The sequence below is a fragment of the Ursus arctos genome, unplaced genomic scaffold, assembly GCF_023065955.2.
Source record: "Ursus arctos isolate Adak ecotype North America unplaced genomic scaffold, UrsArc2.0 scaffold_8, whole genome shotgun sequence".
Classification (NCBI taxonomy): Eukaryota; Metazoa; Chordata; class Mammalia; order Carnivora; family Ursidae; genus Ursus; species Ursus arctos.
This window is the reverse complement of record NW_026623100.1, coordinates 64,353,560-64,377,729: the sequence shown is the minus strand read 5'-3', so window position 1 is coordinate 64,377,729 and position 24,170 is coordinate 64,353,560. Positions and strand designations below refer to the sequence as shown.

Sequence of the window (24,170 nt, the reverse complement as noted above, 5' to 3'; positions counted from 1 at the left end):
TCTTTTAGGGCTTACTGCTCTCTAGACCTGCAGCAGGACTGACACCTGGGTGGTTCAGTCAGTGAAGCATCTGCCTTCCGCTCAGGTCATGATTCCAGGGTCCTGAGATCAAGTCTCACATCGGGCTCCTTGTTCCTTGGGGAGCCTGCTTCTCTTTCTGCCTGCTGCTCCTCCTGCTTGCTCACTGTCTCTTTCTCTGGAAAATAAATAAATAAAATCTTAAAAAAAAAAAGCTGATACAATAGTAGAGGGTATGGATGATGATAGTCTTCAGTGGATTTCACATCTTTCATTTTTCTTGGTCTACTCTCTTGTTTTGGTGGACATACTCCAGTGGATTCCTGAGAAAGGATGTATAGCAAGTAAACTTTATTAAAAGTCTCCATTCTGAAAATATAATTATGCTAGCTTTACTCTTGGTTATTAGTTTGGCTGGGAGTTGAACTCTAAATTGAAAATAATTTCCTTCACAACTTTGAAGGCATTACTATTATTATCTATATCCAGTGTTGCTCTCGCAGTCCAAAACTGTTCAGAATCCTGATCAATTATATGTCATTCCCCCCCTCCACTAGAAGTTTGTCAGTTTCCCTTTGTTCTCAAGGTTCTGAAACTTAACTATGATGTACCTTCTGTTGGTCTATTTTCATCTATTTTTCTAGGTACTTATTGGGTCCTTTGGTCTGGAGGGTTTTTTTTTGTTTTTTTTTTAAGGTTTTATTTATCCATTTTACAGAGAGTGAGTAGGGCAGGGGAGGAGCAGAGGGAGAGAATACAAAGCAGACTCTGTGCTGAGCCCAGAGCCCCACTCAGGGCTCAATCCCATGACTCATGAGATCATGACCTGAGCCAAATGAAGAGCCAGAGGCTCAATGGACTGAGCCACCCACGAACTCCTGCTCTGGAAATCTTTGACAGGTCAGGAACATTTCTGGAATTATGCCATTAATCATTTCATCCCTTTGTTTTCTCTTTCTCTCTGGAATTTTTCTAGATATTGAACATCTTAGACTGACCATCTGAAGTTTCTCGTCTTTTTTTTTTTCTTTGCTTTTTTATCTCTGTGTCTTTTGTTTTTTCTGGGAGATCTCTGCAGCTTTATCTTTCTCTATTTTGCTATCAAGATTTTAATTTCCCAGGGATGTACTGTATGGTGACTAACATAATATAATAAAAAAATATGATTATAAAAAAAAGATTTTAATTTCCAAGGCTCATTTTTGTCCTCGAATATTTAATTTTTTAAAGATTTAATTTATTTATTAGAGCATGTGCATGTGGGAGTGCAAGTTGGGGGAGGGACAGAGGGAGAGAGAGAGAATCTCAAGCAGACTCCATGAGGGGGAGGCAGAGCCCAGCACAGGACTTGATCTCACGACCCTGAGATCATGACCTGAGCTGAAATCAAGAGTCACATGCTTAACCAACTGAGCCACCCAGGTGCCCCTGAATATTCATTTTTAAAACATAATACACTATTGTTGTTTCGTGGATTGTAAGTATCTGTGCTAATCTGTGCTCTCCAGGTTGCCTTTTCTTTTTGTTTGTGTGGTCTCTATCCTGCATGTTAGAGGTGTTTCTCAGTTGTGTAATCCTTGGTTGTAGATTCTTATTTGGGGACCAAAAAGGTGTTTGACAACTTGGATTATATACGTGGGACTTATTAACTTTGAGCAACAATGTAGAATGATGTTGACAGGTCTTTTGTTGGGGAACTTCTCATGTAAATATTCTCGGGTTTTTCCTCTTCTGCTGGCAGGATTCCTCAGAGAATAATCTTCCAGTCTCTTGCATGAAATTTCTAGAGCTAAGTGCTGGAAGATGGCTGAGCAGATTCTCAATATTCACCTATTTTCAGGACAGTACAATTTTTTAGAATATAGTACCCATGCCCTCAACTCAACTGGTCAGTCCACAATGCAAACACTTCTGTCTTACCCTTTCTAGAGATTAACTTCTGGGGATGGGAAGGAGGTAAGTAGGCAGGGGGGAGGATCTGTTTGTCAACCAGCTTTTTTACTCACTTCTGCTTATTTTAGCACTACTATCCGTCCCCAGTTCCAGATCCTTTTGTAGATTTTGCAGTATCATCAGATTGATTCTCAGCTTTCCTTACTGTTGGTTTAGGATTCATCTTTTTTAGTTCTGCTAATTTAGTTTCTACTTGTCTGTCTACTTTCTAATTTCCAAAAACTTGGTGTTGCTATCCCTTCTCCCATTCTCCCTGTCTTTGTAGATTTAGAATTTTTATTTATTTTTTAAGTAAGCTCTATACCCAACATGGTACTCAAACTCACAACCCTGAGATCAAGAGTTGCATGCTCTACCAGCTGAGCCAGCCAGCTGCCCCAGTAGATTAGTATTTTTATTTATTTATTTATTGTTTTATTGTTTGGTTTATTGTTTTACTTATTATTTTATTCATTTATTTTTAGATTAGTGTTTTTAAAAAAATCTTTTTACTGTAGCTTTAGTGGGATATGGGGAAAGAGTGAAATTAGATATGTATGTTCAATGTACCATCTTAACTTGGAAATTATGAAGTTTATATTAATAAGGACTGTTTTGGTTGTAAATAATAGAAACCCACTTCAAACTAGCTTAGGAAGAAAAGTTATTGACTCCAGAACCTGGGAAGAGGAGCTTACAGGATTGAAGGAAGAACTGCATGAACCAGCACCAGAACGTTAAGTTCTGGTCCTGTCAAACCAGAACTCTCAGTATCACCAGGACACCATAAAAGCTGTATGTGTGTATCTGTGTGATCTGTTTTATGAGAGCATGAATCTCATGCAGAATCTATTGCAGATAGATTCTTAACCCCGTGCGGAAGAGCTGGCTTCTTACAGAATTTATATCTTCCCTCTTTCATAACCTCATTGGAAAAAGAGCCCTTTTTTCCTTATATCTAAATATGAGGATTCTTACTGATTGGCTTTGGTCACTTGACTACTCCTGATCCAGATGGAATGGGGGAGGAGTTTTCTAGAAGGAAAGGGGTACTTTTACCAGAACAAGGGGAGTAAGATGGTATAGGGTAGACAAAAAATGTAATAGCTACCATAGTCCCCTCTTGATGAGCTTTCCAGATTTTTCACTGTTACAAACAATGTTGCGTTGATATCTGTAGGATAAATTCCTATAAGTGGAATTGCTGGGTCAATTGGATTTATTTTTATTATTGACAGATGTTGTGATCAAGAAGATTGTATCAATGTACATTCCCACCAGCTGTTTGAGAGTCCATTTCCCCATACCCTTGCCAAATTGGGCATTATTAATCTTTTCATTGTTTTTTTCTAGTCTATAGGTAAGAAGTGGTATCTCATTATTTTAATTTGTATTTTTTAATTATTAAAAAGTGTTTAACATCTTTTAAAATTTTTTTGGCCACTTATGTTTCTTTTTCTGTGAACTGCTTTCATTATCCTTTTTAAAATTTTTGGATTATTAGCCTTTTCCTTGTTTATCTTTTTCCTTTTTTTACTCATTGATTTTTGGGAACTTCTTGCTCATTAAATAAATTAGCCCTTTGTTTTAATTATTTTATGGTGGTAAAATATACATAACATAAAATTTACCGTTGTAAGCATTAAGTGTGTTAAATACATTCACATTGTTGTGCAACCATCACTACTATCTCTCTCAGAAGTTTCTTATCTTCCCATATATGTAACTTTGTACCCACTGAATGCTAACTTTTCATTCTTCCTTCCCTCAGCCCCTGGTAATTACCATTCTACCTTCTGTCTCTTGAATCGGGCTACTCTAATTATTTCACTTAGCATAATGTCTTCCAGGTTTAACTCTTTGTTTTTATATTTGGTTTGACAGCTTGTTGAGTCTTGCAGTAATCGATGGTGATATTTTAAGCTGCTTACCTACTTGTCTTCTTTTCCTTTTTCTTTTTTTTTTTTTTTAACTCATTTCATTACCATTTGTTTTATCTCCTAGTATCTCGGAAAAGGAAAGCCAAGAACTGGGAGGATGAAGACTTTTATGATAGTGATGATGACACGTTTCTTGATCGGACTGGCCTGGTTGAAAAGAAGCGTCTGAACCGAATGAAGAAAGCTGGGAAGATTGATGAGAAGCCAGAGACCTTTGAATCATTGGCAAGTTTTATTTATAGAAGTAGTGGTGGTAGTTTAATTTTTAAATAAGATAATGTATTATTCAAATTTGTTTTATAATTATAATTTTTAAAGCAGTAGCATTGAAATCTGGTACTGAAGTATAACTTTCTTGATCTGTAAATTTGATAGTAACAACCAGTCTTACCCAACTTGGAAAACGTTTGGCTTGCTGCTAGAGACTCTGTCTACCTCCGGGTGGATATTGATCCATGAAAGAGCGTTCTTTGGATATGGTGTTAATCCTACAAAAAGAAAGGAAAAAGTCCCAAATTCGGCCGTTCTGAAGTGAAATCGACTTTAGACTTCTGGCAGTCAAGAATTGTGAAAGGAATTTTGAGGAGTATAGTTTGGTAATAGTCTTAAACTGTATATCCTTCATGAAATCATCATAAGATAGCATGTGTTTTCACTATATTAAGTAGTATTCAGAGCTTTACAATATTACCCAACATCTGTTTTTTTGATTCATCAATGAAAACAAATGCCTTGAGTTCTTTCTTTTGAGTAATGTCCAGTCTATGTTCTGTACATTCATTTTGTTTAATTCTGAGTTAATTCAGAACTTAATTCAAATTAATAAACACATGAAAATTGTTAACTCCGTAAGATGCAGATTTAATTGGAATTCTGAATGAATCCTCTTAAACCTTGTAACAATAGTGAAAATAAGAGGAGGAAGACAGAAAAGCTACCATATTTTGAAAGAAGAAAAACATTTGCTAACCCTGTTAATTTGGGTGTTACAGGTTGCAAAGTTAAATGATGCTGAAAAGGAACTCTCTGAAATTTCTGAGAAACTGAAAGCCTCAAGCAAAGGTAAGTCAATGACCCACTGAACAAGTACGTATTGGGCATTTACTGTACGTAGTGCACTCTGCCAGCACTGAGGCTAGTTAACAAGATATACAGAGCATGGAGCATTTCTAAGAAGGAACATAGCATCTTAGAACTAGAAAGAACATTATAAATTATTTGGTTTAAACTCTTTGTGTAATAGATGAGGAAAATGAAGCTCAGTGAGGCAAAATGATGTCCTAAGGTCTTCAAGCTATAACCTGTTCTCTTATTCCTAACATGAGTAATGTCCTCTTGTTAGTGACTTTATGTTAGTGACTTAAAAAAAAAAAGATTTATTTATTTATTTGAGAAGGAGAGAGTGTGTAGCGGGAGAAAGGGGCAGAGGGAGAGAGAGAGAATCCCAAGCGGACTCCCTGCTGAGTGTAGAGCCTGACACGGGGCTTGATCTCACGGCCCTGAGATCATGACCTGAGTCGAAATCAAGAGTTGGAGGCTCAACTGACTGAGCCACCCAGGTGCTCCTATTAGTGACTTTTCTGTGGAAACTTTGGCTGAATTTTAAAATATTTGAGGCCATTTTTCTGAACATATATTATCCCTTTCTTGGACAGCTCTGTCAGAGTCACCATCTCAGGATTCTTTAGATGCATTTATGTCAGAAATGAAATCAGGGAGTGCATTGGATGGTGTGTCCCGGAAAAAACTTCACCTGAGAACTTTTGAACTGAGGAAAGAACAACAGAGACTTAAAGGGTTGATAAAAATTGTAAAGCCAGCAGAGATTCCAGAGCTGAAAAAGTAAGTCTTAGTTATACTTGAAATTTTAAATAAGCATGTTTGCATAGATAACATTTTGGATTATATCGTTGTTTTTTTAATCTTTACAGAATAGAAATAGAATGTAAGAAACCCTTTAAAGCACAGGAGGCAGTGATTTCATAGAGTCAAAACCATTTCATTTGTGTGAGGCGAATGTGATAACCACTACACTATGGAAACACGGCTCATTTCATTTGTGAAATACAGACTGCTGTAGGATTTTTAGAGAAAACTATGTTGATTCCTGTTTCATTGGAAGGTTCTGAATTTTTTTTTTATTTTTATTTTTATTTTTTTTAAAGATTTTATTTATTTATTTGACAGAGAGAGACAGCCAATGAGAGAGGGAACACAAGCAGGGGGAGTGGGAGAGGAAGAAGCAGGCTCCTAGCAGAGGAGCCTGATGTGGGGCTCGATCCCAGAACGCCGGGATCACGCCCTGAGCTGAAGGCAGATGCTCAACGACTGCGCCACCCAGGCGCCCCTGAATTTTTTTTTTTTAAAGATTTTATTTATGTAACAGAGAGCGAGAGTACACAAGCAGGGGGAGCGGCAGAGGGAGGGGGAGAAGCAGGCTTCCTGCTGAGGACCCTGGGATCCTTCCCAGGACTCTGAGATCATGACCTGAGCTGAAAGCAGACGCTTAACTGACTGAGCCACCCAGGTGCCCAAGGCTCTGAATTTTTTACTTAATCTTTTTTTTTTTTTTAAAGATTTTATTTATTTATTCATGAAAGACACAGAGAGAGAGACAGAGAGAGGGAGAGAGGCAGAGGGAGAGGGAGAAGCAGGTTTCCTGCTGAGCAAGGAGCCCGATGCAGGACTTGATCCCAGGACCCTGGGATCATGACCTGAGTTGAAGGCAGATGCTCAACCGACTGAGCCACCCAGGTGGCCCCCCTTTGTTTTTTAAATATTTCATTTATTGAATTTTTTACTTCGTCTTTTAATGCAGAATAAACTTCTTTAAAGAGCAACATGCCAAAAGGCTAATTTCCCTAATATAAAGACCTTTGAATAAGTAGACAACCATCTACCAAAGAGAAAAATGGGAAAAGGATATCAACTGATAGGCCACCGAAAAAGAAATACAAATAGCTCTTAACTATATGAAAAAAAATCCGCAGTCTTGCTCGTAAGAGAAATATGAATATAATAATGTAATACCACTTTTTAATCTATGATTTTAAAACCACAGATGAAAAGATATGAGTTCAGATTGTCATTTTAGCACCTGATTTGTCATTCCTAAGAATCAGTTGACAACTTTGATAAATACTTTTTAAAAAAGATTTTATTTATTTATTTATTTGAGAGAGAGAACACAAGCATGGGGAGAAGCAGAGGGAGAGGGACAAGCAGATTCCAAGCTGAGCACAGAGCCCGATGTTGGTTTGATCCCACAACCCTGAGATCATGAGCTGAGCTGAAATCAAGAACCAGATGCCCAACTGACTGAGCCACCCAGGGACCCCTATATTTAAATACTTTAAAAGTGGAATTTCTTCCTTTAAAAATAGGGGAAGGCATAATCCCTTAAAGTTGATTTTATTGGTTAACTTTGATTTTGTGAAAATTATTGGAAGAAATTAACCTAAATCCTTTTTTTAGTAATTTGTAAACAAGATTTTAGAAATAGTTTTTCCCAGATTTGGCTAGTATTTGTGTGTGAATGTATATGTGGTGTGTGTGTGTATGTGTATGTGTGTGTGAGAGAGAGAATAAGATGCAATCTTTCAATTTGACAATATTTTCAAATTTTGTTCTATGTGGTCTCAACAAATTTTGAAAATGTTGAGTAGGTTGTGGTGGAAATGAGCAACTCCCAGTGAGCACAATTTGGGTAGGCATCTCAAAAAGTGGTATTGCCTAGGTGGGATCACTCACTTATGAAGGTATTAACTCTGGAAAGTTTCTTATTTTCTTTTTATCTGTGCTGTTCTATACAGCACGCAATAGTCTCCTGTGATATTAAAATTAAATGAAATTAAAAACTCAGTTCTTCAGTCAAGTAGTCACATTTCAGGTCCTCAATAGCCACATGTGGCTAATGGCTTCTATATTGGACAGTACAGATGTAGAACATTTCCATTTTGCAGAATGTTCTGTTTGGATGGTGCTGTTTTAAGTAGGCTCAGTGTGGAGCCCAACGCGGGGCTTGAACTCACAGCCCTGAGAGCAAGACCAGAGCTGAGATCAAGAGTTGGCCGCTTAAACAACTGAGCCACCAGGTGCCCCAAGGACAGTGCTGCTTTAGATTGCCAGTAAGCATTTATGTGGCCCCGTACCACTGTGTACAAAACCTGTAATTTGATGCTGGGGGCATTGCATAGATGAATAGATATTGGGAGGCATCTTTTTTTTTTTTATAGGGATTTAAACATAAAATGTTTCTGTAGCCCTTGATCATCTGTACAGAAAATTAATCCCCAAATTACTAGTAGGTTTGTTTAAAGATTTATGTGTAGTTTGGATATTTCATACAGTGATTCATAGGTCAGTCCACAAAAGCTATGACCCAAGTGATATTTCATTTACTGATAGTGAGGAGGGGGGTTAGCACTCAAGTTAGACTCCCTGGCTTTCATTCTCAGCCCTATGAATTACTTTTTGGGCATTTTGAGGCAAGTTATGTAATTTCTTTGATCTTAACTTTCCTCATCTGTAAATTAGAAGTATTAGTGATGTTGAAAGAGGACACGGATAGGGGTACCTGGGTGGCTTAGTCGGTTGGGCATCTGACTCTTGGTTTTGGCTTGGGTCATGGTTTGGGGTTGTGGGATTGAGACCCACGTTGGGCTCTGCACTCGGCAGGGAGTCGGCTTGGGATTCTCTCTCTCCTTCTGCCCCGCCCCCTGCTTATGTGCTCTCTCTTTCTCTAATAAAAGAAAATCTTTAAAAAGGAAGAGATGGCATGAATAGCACTTGACACAGTGCTGGCGTGTATGTATTATTGTTATCATCATTGTCCTATTCTGTATACCTAGCAGCTATTCTTAACGTTGTATTTGTAGAGAAAGGATAAAAACTCCTGAGGCATAGTTCAGGGTAAGCAAATTAACAGTGAGTTTTAATTCTAACTCCAAAATCCTTTCCCTTGGTAAGTCATCCCTGCGAGAGAGGGTATGTCAGCTTCCTCCAGAGCCTCTCTTCTTGCTGTCTGTGTGTCTGTATGGTTTCTCCTCCCTTTCCTACTTTAGATCCTGGCCTTTAGATGTGTTTACCCTCTCCCTCCTCTTCTCACTTGAAGGTTGAACTTCCCAACTTTCTACCTAACACCTTTCCCCCTGACCCAAGCAGCTCTTCATTGTGATCCCATCTTCTGCCTTTTCATCTCCTTGGAGTGACTTCTCGTCCTCCAGACCAGCGAAGCTATTTAATGGAGCTGAAGAATATCTGTGTTGCTCTTGACTTTGTATGCCAGAATCTTCCTGAGGCCTTTGGGGAGGGGCTGTGAAGAATAGTATTTGGCAAAGAGTCTTTAAGGCCAGGCAGGAAGGATTCTTCTGGTGGCCTTCGCAAGGCAATAGTCTGTCTGTGGTAGAGAGCAAGGGTCTGAGACTAGGCCCAAGAGCACTGCCAAGGGTAAGACTTCGGTCGAAGAAGGCAGCAGTGGCAAATAGGGCTTTAGCATAGAGCAGCAAGGTCAGTTTATCATATGGGTCACTGTGCGTCAGGAGTGCCAGTGCTATCCCTGTATTCCAGAATGCAGGCCTGTCTTTCCCTCTGTCTCCTCATGCTGTCTTGTCATCGTCACTTCTGCCTACTCTCCGAGTGTCTGGTCAACTCATCTGTCATCCTTTTTGGTTTTGCTCATTTCTTTTTTTCACCTGCTCTTTCCTAATTTCTACAGTCTCTTCTTTTTGCTCTTCCTCAGCTTTACCCTAGTGGGCCTAGCTGTGAATGGTGACAGGCTCATTAGTTATAAGGTCTGTCGTTATGTCTTTGTCATTACTCACCATGCAGTGTAGCCCCTACACACGCACTTTTTAGAAATTTTTGTGATCAGAGCCTTTGTGTGTGGTTGTGATGTAAGTGTGGACTCCAGGTAAGTAAGACACTGTGAGTCCTCTTGAGAGGTTGGTGGAAAATAGGGCTTTACCCCATGGGTCTATCTCCTGCCACTCGGTGGGAGTGGGGTCTTGCCCCATTTGCCAGTGACCTTTGTACTGTCAGCATCATTTTATGGAGGTGAAGTCATGTAGCATGTTGAAACTTACTAAAGTCGGAGCCTTTCTTACCCTTCATAGCCCTGTGTGTGAGAGTCAGCACAGCGTCATTGTCCTTTCAGATTCTCTTGGCCTTTTCCCATTGGTATGTGCTTAGATACTCATTTTGTGGAAATTTTTGTTTTGCCGAAAGTTTCTTTTCATTGTCCAGGGTGTTTTTAGATAAAATCTTGGTTACAGGAAGAGATATGTATAATTGTTCTTTCTTCTTAGGACTGAAAGTGAGGCTACAGATGTGGAAAACAAAGCTAAAAAGTTTATGTTGCCTCTCTTTGGTGCCATGAAAGGAGGAAGCAAATTCAAATTAAAAACGGGAACAGTAGGGGTAAGTTGTGGGTCATGGTGTGAAACTTTTAGCTCTCAAGTCAATTTGCATGTAACTGATTTGTACATGGAACATCAATATATTAATTTGTGATGAATGTTGCATTTAAGAAGTGTCTCTTTTCCTGGTGGGTGGATATTGTAACATTTGGACTCAGCTAACATTTGTTAGTCATATAGTCCCTGCACCTGGCCCTGCCATATGGTGTTCCCTACTTCATTTAATCCCTCTAACACTTGGTGACGTGTGGGAATTACTACCTCTCATAGGTGAGGAAACAGGGTCAGAAAGATTAAATATGATCACATCATCGTTAAGTGACTAGACTGGCAATCAAATCCAAGTCCTCTGTTTCTTGAGTTTTGTGATCTTTCTACTGTCCTCTAACACTTCGCTGGTGAATGTTTTTGCTTTGCGTACATCCCTTTTTACAGATTCAGCTTTTAAAAGGTCTTCATCACCTAAAGAGATGAACCTTGTGTAGTTGTGTGTGAGGGCTCCCCTGACCAAACACCACAGACTGGGCGGCTTAAGTGACAGAAATTTATTTTCTCACAATTCCGGAGGCTGGGAGTCCGAGATCAGCATACCAGCAGGATTAGTTTCCCCTGAGGTTCCTTTCCCTGGCTTGGAGATGGCTGCCCTCTTCCTGCGTCTTCCTGTGGTCATCCCTTGGTGCACTTGCACCTGTCGTGTCTCCCACTCCTCTTGTAAGAACTCCAGTCATCTTGGATTAGGGCCCCACCCTAACTGCTTTCTTTTAACTTACCTCTTTAAAAATTTTATCTCTAAATATGGTTACGTTCTGAGGTACTGGAGGTTGGGGCTTCAACACAGGAATTTTGTAGGGACAGAATTCAGCCCCTCGCACCTTGAATTAGGGCAGACTGCCCTCTGGTGGCAAAAGCCTGAAGTCTCAGGTTGACCTGAGATGCAGGCTTTTCTGTGTGGATGGGGGGAAACTTGTGTTTTAATTAGAGGAAAAACACTTTACTAAAAAGCTCTCTTTAGAGGTTTACTGAATTCAGTCTTATATTTAAAAAATGATATGCCCAACATATACTTTAGTACTTTCTCTCTATTCCTTAAGCTTTAATCAACTTTTTCTTTTTTCTTTTAAAGATTTTATTTATTTATTTATTTGACAGAACGAGAGAGCACAAGCAGGGGGAACAGGGAGAACAGTAGAGGGAGAAGCAGGCTCCCCGCTAAGCAGGGACCCCGATGTGGGGCTCGATCCCAGGACCCTGAGATCATGACCCGAGCTGAAGGCAGATGCTTAACCATCTGAGCCACCCAGGTGCTCCATAATCAGCTTTTTCTAATAATTTTATTAAAAGGTCTTGATTAGAATATTTGGCTTTATTCTTCAAGAAATGTCTTCAGGGGGCGCCTGGGTGGTGCAGTCAGTTGAGTGTCCAACTCTTGGTTTCAGCTTAGGTTGTGATCTCAGGGTTATGAGATTGAGCCCCGGGTCTGGCTCTGTGCTCAGCACAGAGTCTGCCTGAGATTCTCTCCCTCTCTGCCCCTCCCCCCTCTCTTTCTCTCTCTCTAAAATAAATAAATCTTAAAAAAAGTCTTCATGATCTGTTTTACTGATTTACATGTCTCAATTCTTTGAAATTGTGTTAAATCTAAAATGCAAAAGCTGCACAAATGATCTGTTTCTTAGAAATGTGTGTCTGATTGACCCCTGGAAGATTTTGTAATGAATTAAGATCCTTTAACACCATGAGGGGTAGCAGGACAGGAATCCTGCAGCTGTGCTTGCAGGTACTTGCCTCGGGCACCTGCAAGAAATGTTCTAGTTCCCTACAAGCCGTTTCAGGTGTTTTGTACTTAATATTCTTTTGACCCTAGAAATTAATAAAGATATGTGTTAAGGGTCCATAGATGGATAGAATTTCACATGCAAGTCCTACTTCCAGCAGACTTCTGCAGGGTGCATCAGCCTAGAGACTTGAGACATTCTACACATTTAGCTTCAACTCCTTGAAGAGATTTGTCTCTTTCGTTATGTGGAACTATTTGTTCATTGTTTTGTTTCGTTTGTAGAAGTTACCCCCTAAGCGCCCAGAACTCCCTCCAGCTCTAATGAGAATGAAGGATGAGCCTGAAGTAGAAGAGGAGGAGGAAGAGGACGAGGAAGAGGAGAGGGAAAAGGAGGAGGATGAAAGGGGGAAAATGGAGGCTGGAAGCAGTAGGCTGCAGCGGGAGACAGAGCTGGAAGACGCCATGCAGGAAGCGAGGCCTCCCACTGACCTCACGTGTTCTATAGAGACAAAAACCCATGGTAATTTCTTCTCCTTTCCATGCTGCTCAGTGGGGCATTTGCATCGATTGTGTTTAGCCAGTCTTTGTTTGTGCATTTTGACTCTGTGGCACTTTATGATATGTGATACAGCTGACTCTGGAAACATACTTTCCTGGTCTTTCTTTGACCATCAGTCATTATTTATCCTCATTGCAAAATAAGGGCAGGCATTTCCAGTCTATTCCAGAATTATGGAACATTGAGAGCTGTGGAATCTGAAACCACAGCTGCTGTGGAACAGCCCTGAGCTGCTGCCATTGTGTGATTGGAGGGCAGTAAAAGAGGGTGCATGATGGGGCCTGATCAGGTAGTCTCAGGATAAACCTCCCCTTAGTCGTTATTTTCCCCATCCCTAAAACAGAGGCTAAGCATAATTGTGCCCACGGTACACACTTCTTAGGAAGCATGGTGCCTTATTCATTTTTTTGTCCATGGTACCTAGCAGAGAACCCAGCACACAGTACTCTCACACCTCAGCCAAGGTTCGATGACAAATGACAAAAGAGGGAATTGATTGGTTTTTAAATATGTTTTCTTCTGACTGTAAGAGGAAGATGTATTCATTTTAGAAACTTTAGATCATACATAAAAGTCCAAAGAAGAAAAGAGAAATCTCCTGCAGTCTCACCCCTGAGATCATTGTTATCTTTTCAGCATCCTCTTGTCCCTTGTCAGCTGCAGGAGTTATTTTCCTGCAGCATGACCAAACCATCTGGCATTGTCAAGACTTCACAGAAAATAGGGAGCATGAGGAAAAACAAAACAAAAACCGACGTTAAATATGCATGGGAATGCATGCATGTCTACTTCCAAAACAAACCTGTCTTGTCTGCAAAAAGCGCCAGGCCTGATATGGAGGCCTTCTCTTGAATCATCCTCAGTTGTTGGAGAAAAGAAAAGTTTCTGTTTTTTCATCTGCGAGAGATCTTTTGGTTTTGCATTCTCCTTTGTTTAGTTATTGGCAATATGCTTAGCCTTTTCAAACAAGGACTTACACATACTTTTTTTTAATGAGTCCAATCTTTGATCCATACATTGTGAAGGTGGCATATAAACAGGTTAGTAGGAGGGCGAGCAATAAGTATTATATTTTTTTGTGTAAGGGACCAAAGGATAAATGTGTGTGTGTAAAAATAGATTTTAAAATTTGTTAAAGATACATTAATGGGTAAATCTGCAGCTGATTAGGGATTACTCTAGGCCTCTTTTTTTTTTTCAATGTTAGGAAAGTATTGTACATGCTATTTTATAACCTATTTTTTCTGGATCTTAAAATATTCTTTTGAAATGTGGAGTCAGAAAGGAGCATAGTGGGGGCGCCTGGGTGGCACAGCGGTTAAGCGTCTGCCTTCGGCTCAGGGCGTGATCCCAGCGTTATGGGATCGAGCCCCACATCAGGCTCCTCCACTATGAGCCTGCTTCTTCCTCTCCCACTGCTTGTGTTCCCTCTCTCGCTGGCTGTCTCTCTCTCTGTCAAATAAATAAATAAAATCTTTAAAAAAAAAAAAAAAAAAAGGAGCATAGTGATCCATCACATGCTTCTGCCATAATTTAAACAACTCCCTATTGTTAGATCTGTACTTAATTTTTAATTTTTGCTGTTCTAAACATACTGTATATATAATAAATCTTGGTACTCATCTCTGATTATTTTCTTTGAATATGTTCCTGGAAATAGAATATCTAGGCCAAGGATTATGTACATTTTTAAGGCTTTTGGCAAGTAGTGCTGAAAAGTTTTACCTCAGAGATGGCCAGTTTTTAAAGTGGAAAATTGATTTCTCTGTTAAACATATGGAGGCACATTTTTTTGAGAATCTAAGGTTATTGAAGCTAATGATAGTAAAGGTGGATGATTATGTATTTACTTAGCTTTTCTTGCTTTTGTTTTTGTTTTCTTGGTTCCCCACTATGAATTAAATAATAACAATATGTTCTGGTTCTGCATTTTATAGAAAACATGTCTCAACTCAGCCAAGTGGAGCAGAGTAAAGATTATCAAGAGATTAGTGAAACAGCCGCATCACGTGAGGAGCCCTCAGGCAAGTAGTGGCGCCGACTCCATTGCTGCCCTGCACACAAGCAGCCAGCTGGTGTCAGAGAGGAGGGGCTGGCAGCTGAGCTGAAGCAGCACAGAGCATGGCCTTTCAGACACTGGGGAGATGCTCCTGCCAGGGCCCTGGACGGAACTGGAATACCTGAGAGGTTATGTTTGGTGCCACCCCATTTGCCTTTCTTTATTCCTTTTCTGCCTCCTGGTGTTCCGTCTCCCTGACCTACAAAATTCCTGCTGCCTTTGCGCTTCCATGCAAAGCCCTCCACAACTTTTCATCTCCCAGAGATGAGTCTGCCTATCATGGGAGTAATTCCAAAACTATTAAAATAAATTGGTTGAAAGGTTGACCTATTGAAAGGACTGGTTTTGGGGCACCTGGGTGGCTTAGTTGGTTGAGTGAATGACTCTTGGTTTCAACTCAGGTCATGATCTCATGGGTTGAGGGATCAAGCCCCCTGTTGGGCTCCACGTTCAGCACAGAGTCTGTTGGAGATTCTCTCTCTCTGTCTCTCAAATAAATAATCTTGGGGAAAGAAAAAAAGGACTGGTTTGCTACAGTTTTAACTGTAATAGTTGAACCGTAGAATAGTAAAATCAGCCCCATTTTCCTTTCCCTTTTTAAATGGTGTGATTATATTCAAGCTTGTACAACAGCCTTACAATTTGAAAACTGCGTTATAGCAGAGAGAAAATTCTCTTAAAATCGTCTTTATAGTAGAAAGAATTTTTGAGAATTTGATTGTTATGTGTTTTCAGTTTTTATAATGATCTCTTAAGAGGAATTTTTTTCTTTTTTTTTTTTAATTTAATTAATGATTTTTTATTATATTATGTTAGTCACCATACAGTACATCCCCGGTTTCCGATGTAAGGCCCGATGATTCATTAGTTGTGTATAACACCCAGTGCACCATGCAATACGTGCCCTCCTTACTACCCATCACCGGTCTATCCCATTCCCCCACCCCCCTCCCCTCTGAGGCCCTCAGTTTGTTTCTCATAGTCCATAGTCTCTCATGTTTCATTCCCCCTTCTGATTACCCCCTCTTTCTTTATCCCTTTCTTCCCCTACCGATCATCCTAGTTCTTATGTTCCATAGATGAGAGAAATCATATGATAGTTGTCTTTCTCTGCTTGACTTATTTCACTTAGCATTATCTCCTCCAGTGCCGTCCATGTTGCAGCAAATGTTGAGAACTCGTTCTTTCTGATAGCTGAGTAATATTCCATTGTATATGTGGACCACAACTTCTTAATCCAGTCATCTGTTGAAGAGCATCTCGGCTCCTTCCACAATTTAGCTATTGTGGACATTGCTGCATATGGCCCTTCTCTTCACTACGTCTGTATCTTTGGGGTAAACACCCAGTAGTGCAATGGCTGGGTCATAGGGTAGCTCAATTTTTAACTTTTTAAGGGACCTCCACACTGTTTTCCAGAGTGGCTGTACCAACTTGCATTCCCACCAACAATGTAGGAGGGATCCCCTTTCTCTACATCCTCTCTAACAATTGTTGTTTCTTGCCTTGTCTATTTTTGCCATTCTAACTGGCGTAAGGTGGTATCTTAGTGTGGTTTTGATTTGAATTTCCCTGATGGCTAATGATTTTGAACATTTTTTCATGTGTCTGTTAGCCATTTGTATGTCTTCATTGGAAAAGTGTCTGTTCATATCTTCTGCCCATTTTTTGATTTGTTTATTTGTTTCTCGTGTATTGAGTTTGAGAAGTTCTTTGTAGATCTTGGATACCAGTCCTTTATCTGTAGTGTCATTTGCAAATATATTCTCCCATTCCGTGGGCTTCCTCTTAGTTTTTTTGACTGTTTCCTTGGCTGTGCAGAAGCTTTTTATCTTGATGAAGTCCCATAAGTTCATTTTATCTTTTGTTTCTCTTGCCTTTGGGGATGTGTCATGAAAAAGGTTGCTTTGGCCGATGTCATAGAGGTTGCTGCCTATGTTCTCCTCTAGAATTTTGATGGATTCCTGTATCACATCGAGGTCTTTCATCCATTCGGAGTTTATTTTTGTGTATGGTGTGAGAGAGTGGTCAAGTTTCATTCTTTTGCATGTAGCTGTCCAATTTTCCCAGCACCATTTATTGAAGAGACTGTCTTTTTCCCACCAGATGTTTTTTCCTGCTTTATCAAATATTAGTTGCCCAAAGAGCCGAGGGTCCATTTCTGGGTTCTCTATTCTGTTCCATTGGCTATGTGTCTGTTTTTGTGCCAGTACCATGCTGTCTTTGTGATCCCAGCTTTGTAGTACAGCTCGAAATCCGGCATTGTGATGTCCCCAGCTTTGTTTTTCCTTTTCAACAGTTCCTTGGAGATTCGGGGCCTTTTCTGTTTCCATACAAATTTAAGGACTATTTGTTCCAGTTCTTTGAAAAATGTCCTCGGTATTTTGATCGGGATAGCATTGAAAGTGTAGATTGCTCTGGGTAGCATGGACATTTTAACTATGTTAATTCTTCCGATCCATGAGCATGGAATATTTTTCCATCTTTTTATGTCTTCCTCAATGTCTTTCAAGAGTGATTTATAGTTTCTAGAATATAGGTCCTTTACGTCTCTGGTTAAGTTAATTCCAAGGTAACGTATGGTTTTTGGTGCTATTGTAAATGGGATGGATTCCCTAATTTCTCTTTCTTCAGTCTCGTTATTCGTGTATAGAAATGCAACTGATTTCTGAGTATTGATTTTGTATCCCGCCACATTACTGAATTGCTCTATAACTTCTAATAGTTTGGGAGTGGATTCTTTTGGGTTTTCCATATAGAGTATCATGTCATCTGCGAAGAGAGACATTTTGACTTCTTCTCTGCCGATTTGGATACCTTTGATCCCTTTTTTGCTGATTGCTGTTGCAAGGACTTCTAGTACTATGTTGAATAATAGTGGCGAGAGTGGGCATCCTTGTCGTGTTCCTGATCTTAAGGGAAAGGCTTCCAGCTTTTCCCCATTGAGAATAATATTTGCTGTAGGCTTTTCATAGATGGCTTTTATGAGATTGAGAAATGTACCCTCTATTCCTACACTCTGAAGGGTTTTAATCAGGAAAAGATGCTGTATTTTGTCAAATGCTTTTTCTGCATCAATTGAGAGGATCATATGGTTCCTGAGTCTTTTCTTGTTGATATGATGTATCACGCTGATCGATTTGCGAATGTTGAACCACGCATCCCAGGTATGAATCCCACTTGGTCATGATGGATAATCCTTTTAATGTACTGTTGGATTCTATTAGCAAGGATCTTGTTGAGGATTTTGGCGTCCATATTCATTAGGGAAATCGGTCTGTAATTCTCCTTTTTGATGGGGTCTAAGAGGAATTTTTTTTCTATTTTACTTATTCTGAAATAGCTATTGCCTCTTGTTTTTCTTTTTCTCAAATTAGCATCAAAGACTGAATATGAGAAAAACAGAGATGAATTGAAGAAAAAGAAAGCTCCTGGTCTAGGCAAAGTAAGTACTTTAGCCATAATCTTCACCTCTCTAGAAGTAAAAGTGAATCCCCTTGTCATGGACCACATTCAGAAGAATGAATTTTTAGGGATTGTCTTTAGCAGAGTTCCCAGCGACCTAATACTCCCTCTTCTAGAAGTCTGGGCTTTCTTATTTTTGAATTTTTATGTTTTGAATTCTCTATTCTTGTCTCCATCCACACCATTCCCTATAACTCTGCATATACTTCTTTGATTAATTTCTGAATCTTTGTTCATATCCTTTTATGCCATACAAAGACATTTGAATAATACATTCTTATTTGACTATTTTTATTACACAGAAGGTAGAATGTAATGCACTCTATGTCAGGATTTATTTTTTTAACCTATTGTGGAAATGACTGTGTATCAGTATACCAAGAGCTTCCTACTGTATGGACGTACTCTACTTAACCAGTTCCCTATAAGTGGACACTTGGGTTGTTTCTAGTCTTTTATTATAACAGTGTTATAATGAATAATCTCGTGTATACATAATTTTTTGTGGATACAGTAATTCCCAAAAGTGGGATTGCTAGGTTATGTCAGGAGGTCCTTAAGACCCTCAGGCTAGGTAATTCATAGGAGGCCTCACAGGACTCAGCATGTGGTTGTATTCACAGCTATGATGTACTGGAATAAAAGAATGCCAAGTACAGTCTGCAAAGGGAAAAGGCACATGGGGCAAAGTCTAAGAAAACCAGGCATAAGCTTCCAAGAGTCCTTTTTCATTGGAGTCACACAGGATGTGTTTAATTCCCCTCGCAATGAGTTGTCACATCTTATGAAATGTTGCTAACCAGGGAGGCTCACTATAGACTCAGTGCCCAGGATTTTTATTGGGGACTGTTCACACAGCCACCTCCTGCCTGGTATGCACTCAAATCCATTCTCCCAGAAGGAAAGTAGATGTTCAGCATGAACCATATTGTTTTTATAGACAGTTTAGGCACAGCGAGGCACTTTTATCAGGGTAGTAGGAACCCTCCTGAAATCCAAGTCCCCAGATACCAGGTGAGGGCCAACCTTGTAAACAGGCCTTTCAAAAGATAGCAGTCAGGCTTGCCCTGTTAACTCTTTTCTGCACCTAGATCAAAAGACAAATGCCAAATTTCCCTCTCTGGGGTTTATACCATTAGAACTCATACCTCTGTTAACAATCCCTTTTAGAAAACATCACTTCTGTCTCACTGGCTGAAAATCAGCTTGTTGAGGCTTTACGGGAAAAAGTCAAGGTTCAGAAAGAGAGTATTCCCCCATTTTTTGGTTACTTATGTCAAGGTAATTAATGGAAGCTTTTCTCTCTTAGTTTTTATTTGTTGACGGGCATAGGGACAATAATTCTTAGAGTTAAAATTCTTTTGGGTAAAATAACCTATCTTTTCTTTGCAGCTTCCAGCAGCACTTTCTTCCAAATATCCAGAAGATGACCCAGACTACTGTGTATGGGTCCCCCCTGAAGGTAGATTGTTTTTATTACTTTTCTTCTCTTCTAAGACTTATTTATTTATATTTCTGAATAGGTAATGTATGTTTAAGGTTCAAAATAAGAAAGTTTTTATAAGAGTATATAGTGGGATGGGACACCTGGGTAGTACAGTCGGTTAAGTGTCCAACACTTGATTTTGGCTCAGGTTGTGATCTCAGGGTCATGAAATCCAGGCCCATGTTGGGCTCCTTGGTCAGTGCAGAGTCTGCTTGGGATTCTCTTTCCCTTTGCCCCTCCCTCCCATTCGCTCATGCGATCTCTTTCTCTCTAAAATAATTAGGGTCGCCTGGGTGGCTTAGTTGGCTAAGCATCTAACTTTGGCTCAGGTCATGATCTCAGGGTCCTGGGATCGAGCCCCACGTCTGGCTCCCTGCTCAGTGGGGAGTCTGCTTCTCCCTCTCCCTCTACTGCTTCCCCTGCTCGTGCTCTCTTTCTCTCTCAAATAAATAAATAATCTATTTTTAAAAAAATTCTTTAAAGAAAAAAAAGTAAGTAGTGGGAAAGTTCTCCCTTTTAGGGGAACAGGTAGAGTGAAAGATCTAAAGAGACATATCGACCAAATATAATTTGTGGATTCTGCTTGACTCCTTTTTGAACAAACAACTATTAAAAAAATTATATACCAGTCAGATAATTTTGAACACTAGCCAGATATGCAGTGTTACTAGGAAATTATTAATTATTTTAAAGTGTAGATGATGTTATGTTCTTTAGAAAAAGTTCTTATCTTCTAGAACTGTGTACAGAAGTGTTCACAGATGGAATATCTGGGATGTACCTTAAGATAATCCTGTAGAGGTTGAGGATGAGGGAGCGTGGAGGGGGTAATAGATAAAGCAGGACTTGTCACATATTGATAATTGTTTTAGCTGGGTGATGGGTACATGGAGATTCATTATATTTTTTTCTTCTGCATGTCTCTTAAATTTTCTTTAAAGTTATATAAACACACCTACTGGCTCTGCCTCAGCTACTTTGGTGTTTTCCTCTAAAGCCAGCCAAATATCACTTTCTTGTGACTTCTTATGTATGTCACATAAAATGCTTGTGTGAGCAGTTAAATACATAATATTTCACCACTGTTTTTACACAAATAGAAGCATATTCTATACCTTGCTGTTTTTCACTTAACACTATATGGCTATCCTTCCATAGCTATTCATAGATTCCTCCCTTCCTCCCTTCTTCTCTTCCTTTGTAGCATAGTTCTTTTTTATGGTCTAGATAATACCTTTACTTATTTATTCAGTTCCCTCAGTGAATATTTGCTGTGTTTCCAGTTTTGCCATTTCAAACAACTCTGCATGGAGGGGAGGGTTTGGGAGCTGGGGTAACTGGGTGATAGACATTAAGGAGAACATGTGTTGTAATGAGCACTGGGTGTTACATAAGATTGATGAATCACTGACCTCTACTTCTGAAACTAATAATACATCATATGTTAATTAATTGAATTAAAAAAAAACCTCTGTAGTAAGTAACCTCTCACATACATACTTTTGCAAGTGTAGAGGTGCATATGTAGAAAAAATCATAAAAGTTAACACGCTGGATCAAAGGCTATAAACATTTTTTTTTTTTTTTTTTTTTTTTTTTTAAAGATTTTATTTATTTATGTGACAGAGAGACAGCCAGTGAGAGAGGGAACACAGCAGGGGAGTGAGAGAGGAAGAAGCAGGCTCCCAGCGGAGGAGCCCGATGTGGGACTCGATCCCGGAACGCCGGGATCACGCCCTGAGCCGAAGGCAGACGCTTTAACGACTGCGCCACCCAGGCGCCCCACATTTTTAAGACATTATAAATTGTATTCTATAGGGAGGGTACAGCTTATGTTCATACATACATTCTTTTTTTTTTTTTTTTTTTTTTTTTTTAAAGATTTTATTTATTTATGTGACAGAGAGACAGCCAGCGAGAGAGGGAACACAGCAAGGGGAGTGGGAGAGGAAGAAGCAGGCTCATAGCGGAGGAGCCCGATGCGGGACTCGATCCCGGTACGCCGGGATCACGCCCTGAGCTGAAGGCAGACGCTTTTAACGACTGCGCCACCCAGGCGCCCCTATGTTCATACATACATTCTTAAGGCAATGTATGAGATGCTTGTTCCCCATATGCTCATCACAGGTTGCTTTTTCTATGGATCAGGTTTCTAATATACTAGTAGTTAATAGAAATTTTGTTACTGGAAATGTTTGCTTTTTATTGGCTAGGAAATATAAGGGTAGATATTGTATACAAAAAGGTGGCGTTCTAGAATAGTAGAAACCTCTTTTGTCTGTTCTTTTTACTTTTTAGCCTACTAATGTCTGGGTATCTTTTCCCTCTTGACTTTGGAAAAGTGAATGTGTTTCTTTCTTTATACTCTGATCTAGGCCAAAGTGGAGATGGCAGGACCCATCTGAATGACAAGTATGGCTATTGACTGCTTCAGAATCCTAAAGGAAGACCTTGTGGACCATGTGACATGGGATATGTAGGGTCCTATATCAAGTTGAATGTCCAGAGAAGGAGTTCAGGTGATCTTTTGTAAAATCTGGTGACTGGCCTTTTCTTCCATTCTTATGGCTCCCTAAATTTATCTACTCATTTGATTCTCTTGAATTTGGCATTTATGTTTAAAAGTATTTGTGAATGTATGTAAAAAGAAACCATATATTTTGAGAATTGGTAAAATGATAGACATGACTCTATTAAAAGAGGTGAAGATGTCTCATGTTTGCTTAAGGCCACAATGTCTTTCATGAAGCTTTAGGGACTCTGCTTCTCCTGAGGAATAGGGTGCTTCTGGTAGTTAGACTGTAGGCTTCACTGATACGGCCTCCTCAAATAAGTGTTGGAATATGAGGTCATGCCATAGGGTGACCCTGGGTGTCCCTGTCATTCCTGGAACTAAAAGTAGATACAGAGTGGGGCCTTCCTGCTCCTTCCCAGTATAATCCTCCTGCCAGGTTTGAGAACGGACCCTGATTTATCAGGACAAAGTTCAGGACCATAGTACACCTTGTGCACTCAGACACCAGTCCTGATAAAAACTCAGTCTTTTGAATGTCCTAGACTCTGACCAGTCAGATCAGTCACTCCTCCTGTGGAAAGGTGCAAATAGGGTCATAGAATGAAAAGCTGGATGTGTTCTGCCCAGGGTAGAGCTTCTCACTTCTGTGGAGAGGAGAATAAAAGTTTTTCCTTTCTGGAAACACAAAGAAATTTGAGAAGATGTCTCATCTCCCCCATTGCACCCTCTTCCCCCCCAAACATTAACGGATGCCTCACTTCCACAGGGAATGAAAGCCTAAGAGTGGAAGCAAGGTGGAGAGCTTGTGGATTAGGCTGGAGGCAGACCCAATGAGCAGGCAGGAGAAGTGTTGTGGCCCAGCAAGAGTGTGGATGAGGGTGATGTTTTCTTTTTTTATACGGTATATGTTTGTATTTTTCTTCATTATATTGTATGCATGAAGTAGGTGGGGAGCGGTAATGAGAAACTTGAGTTTCCCAGACAGATGTGGGCAGTCTGGTCTGCTGAAAGTGATGCCCTTCATTTCTCAAAAAAACAATATCAATATTGGTATTATGAGAAACTAATATTTTGGACTTGATTTAGACCAACAGGGAAGAACTTGATGTAAGAAGTGACAGGAATTTGGGGGTAGAGTGACCATGCCATCTTGGATTGAAACAGCAAAGGTCCAAGCCATGTCAGTGGTCCTCAAAGGTGGAACTCTTAATTCAAACAAAATTGTATGTGGGATCCTTAGGTTTAAACAGGTACAAATATATCTACTCTGGCTTAAGTGTGGGCACAGAAATGGGATCAACAGGTACACCCCACATGCATGCTCTCCATCTCCCCTCACGGTGTTCCTAAGGAATCCTCGGGGCTCACAGAGCAGCGTCTATTTAGGGAGACTTCTAAGTGTTTTGGAGACCCGGAAAGCAAATAGGACTTCATATGCCAAAATAAAACATAAATATGTCACTTGTACAATGAACTTCAGTGGTCAGTGGACTTGATTGAAAAGATGTGTGCAGGAGTCTTAGCTCTCTTTATCAAATAGTAGACTTTGGGGACATGACTTAAATCCCCTGAGCCTCAATTCTGTCATGTGTGAAGCAGGGACAGTAATGCTTCCTGCTCTTTGAACCTCAGATTTGTTCTAAGGATCAAATGAGATAATGTAGAGGGATGTGCTGGATAGGGCTTTGTAGGCATTAGTGGGTGTCACTCACTACAAACAGGAGACAAATACTGACCTGTAGCCTGCTCCTCATTGGTTAGACAGGAGAGTGGATGAAACCAGTGATTCTCAACTGTGGCTGCATATTAGAATCACCTATGGAAATTTGTTAAGTTTTTCAATTTAATGCTTGTATCCTACCTTAAATCAGTTTAATCAGAATCTCTGATGTGATCCCTTTTAAAAAGCACTCCAGGTGATTTTAATGTGCAGCCCAACCTCCACAGCATGGTCAGCAAAACTTTTCCGTTAATGGCCGGGTACTTCAGGCTTTGCAAGCCATGCA

General features: G+C 39.9%; 1 protein-coding gene across 2 annotated transcripts in view; it reads left to right on the top strand.

Annotated features, from left to right (window-relative positions):
* SLC4A1AP (solute carrier family 4 member 1 adaptor protein) overlaps window positions 1-24,170 on the top strand; it is a 63,638-nt gene that overhangs the window by 10,146 nt on the left and 29,322 nt on the right. The window contains exons 6-14 of one of the 2 annotated variants that reach the window (XM_026521205.4): window positions 3,955-4,115; window positions 4,883-4,952; window positions 5,546-5,732; window positions 10,196-10,307; window positions 12,363-12,600; window positions 14,577-14,663; window positions 18,076-18,143; window positions 19,556-19,625; window positions 22,025-22,365. In XM_026521205.4, the coding sequence (XP_026376990.2) occupies window positions 3,955-4,115; window positions 4,883-4,952; window positions 5,546-5,732; window positions 10,196-10,307; window positions 12,363-12,600; window positions 14,577-14,663; window positions 18,076-18,143; window positions 19,556-19,625; window positions 22,025-22,074 (1,043 nt within the window). In that variant the 3' untranslated portion in view covers window positions 22,075-22,365. Of the gene's footprint in view, window positions 1-3,954; window positions 4,116-4,882; window positions 4,953-5,545; window positions 5,733-10,195; window positions 10,308-12,362; window positions 12,601-14,576; window positions 14,664-18,075; window positions 18,144-19,555; window positions 19,626-22,024; window positions 22,366-24,170 lie in introns of those variants that run through there. The other variant, XM_057309108.1, reaches the window with a different exon arrangement.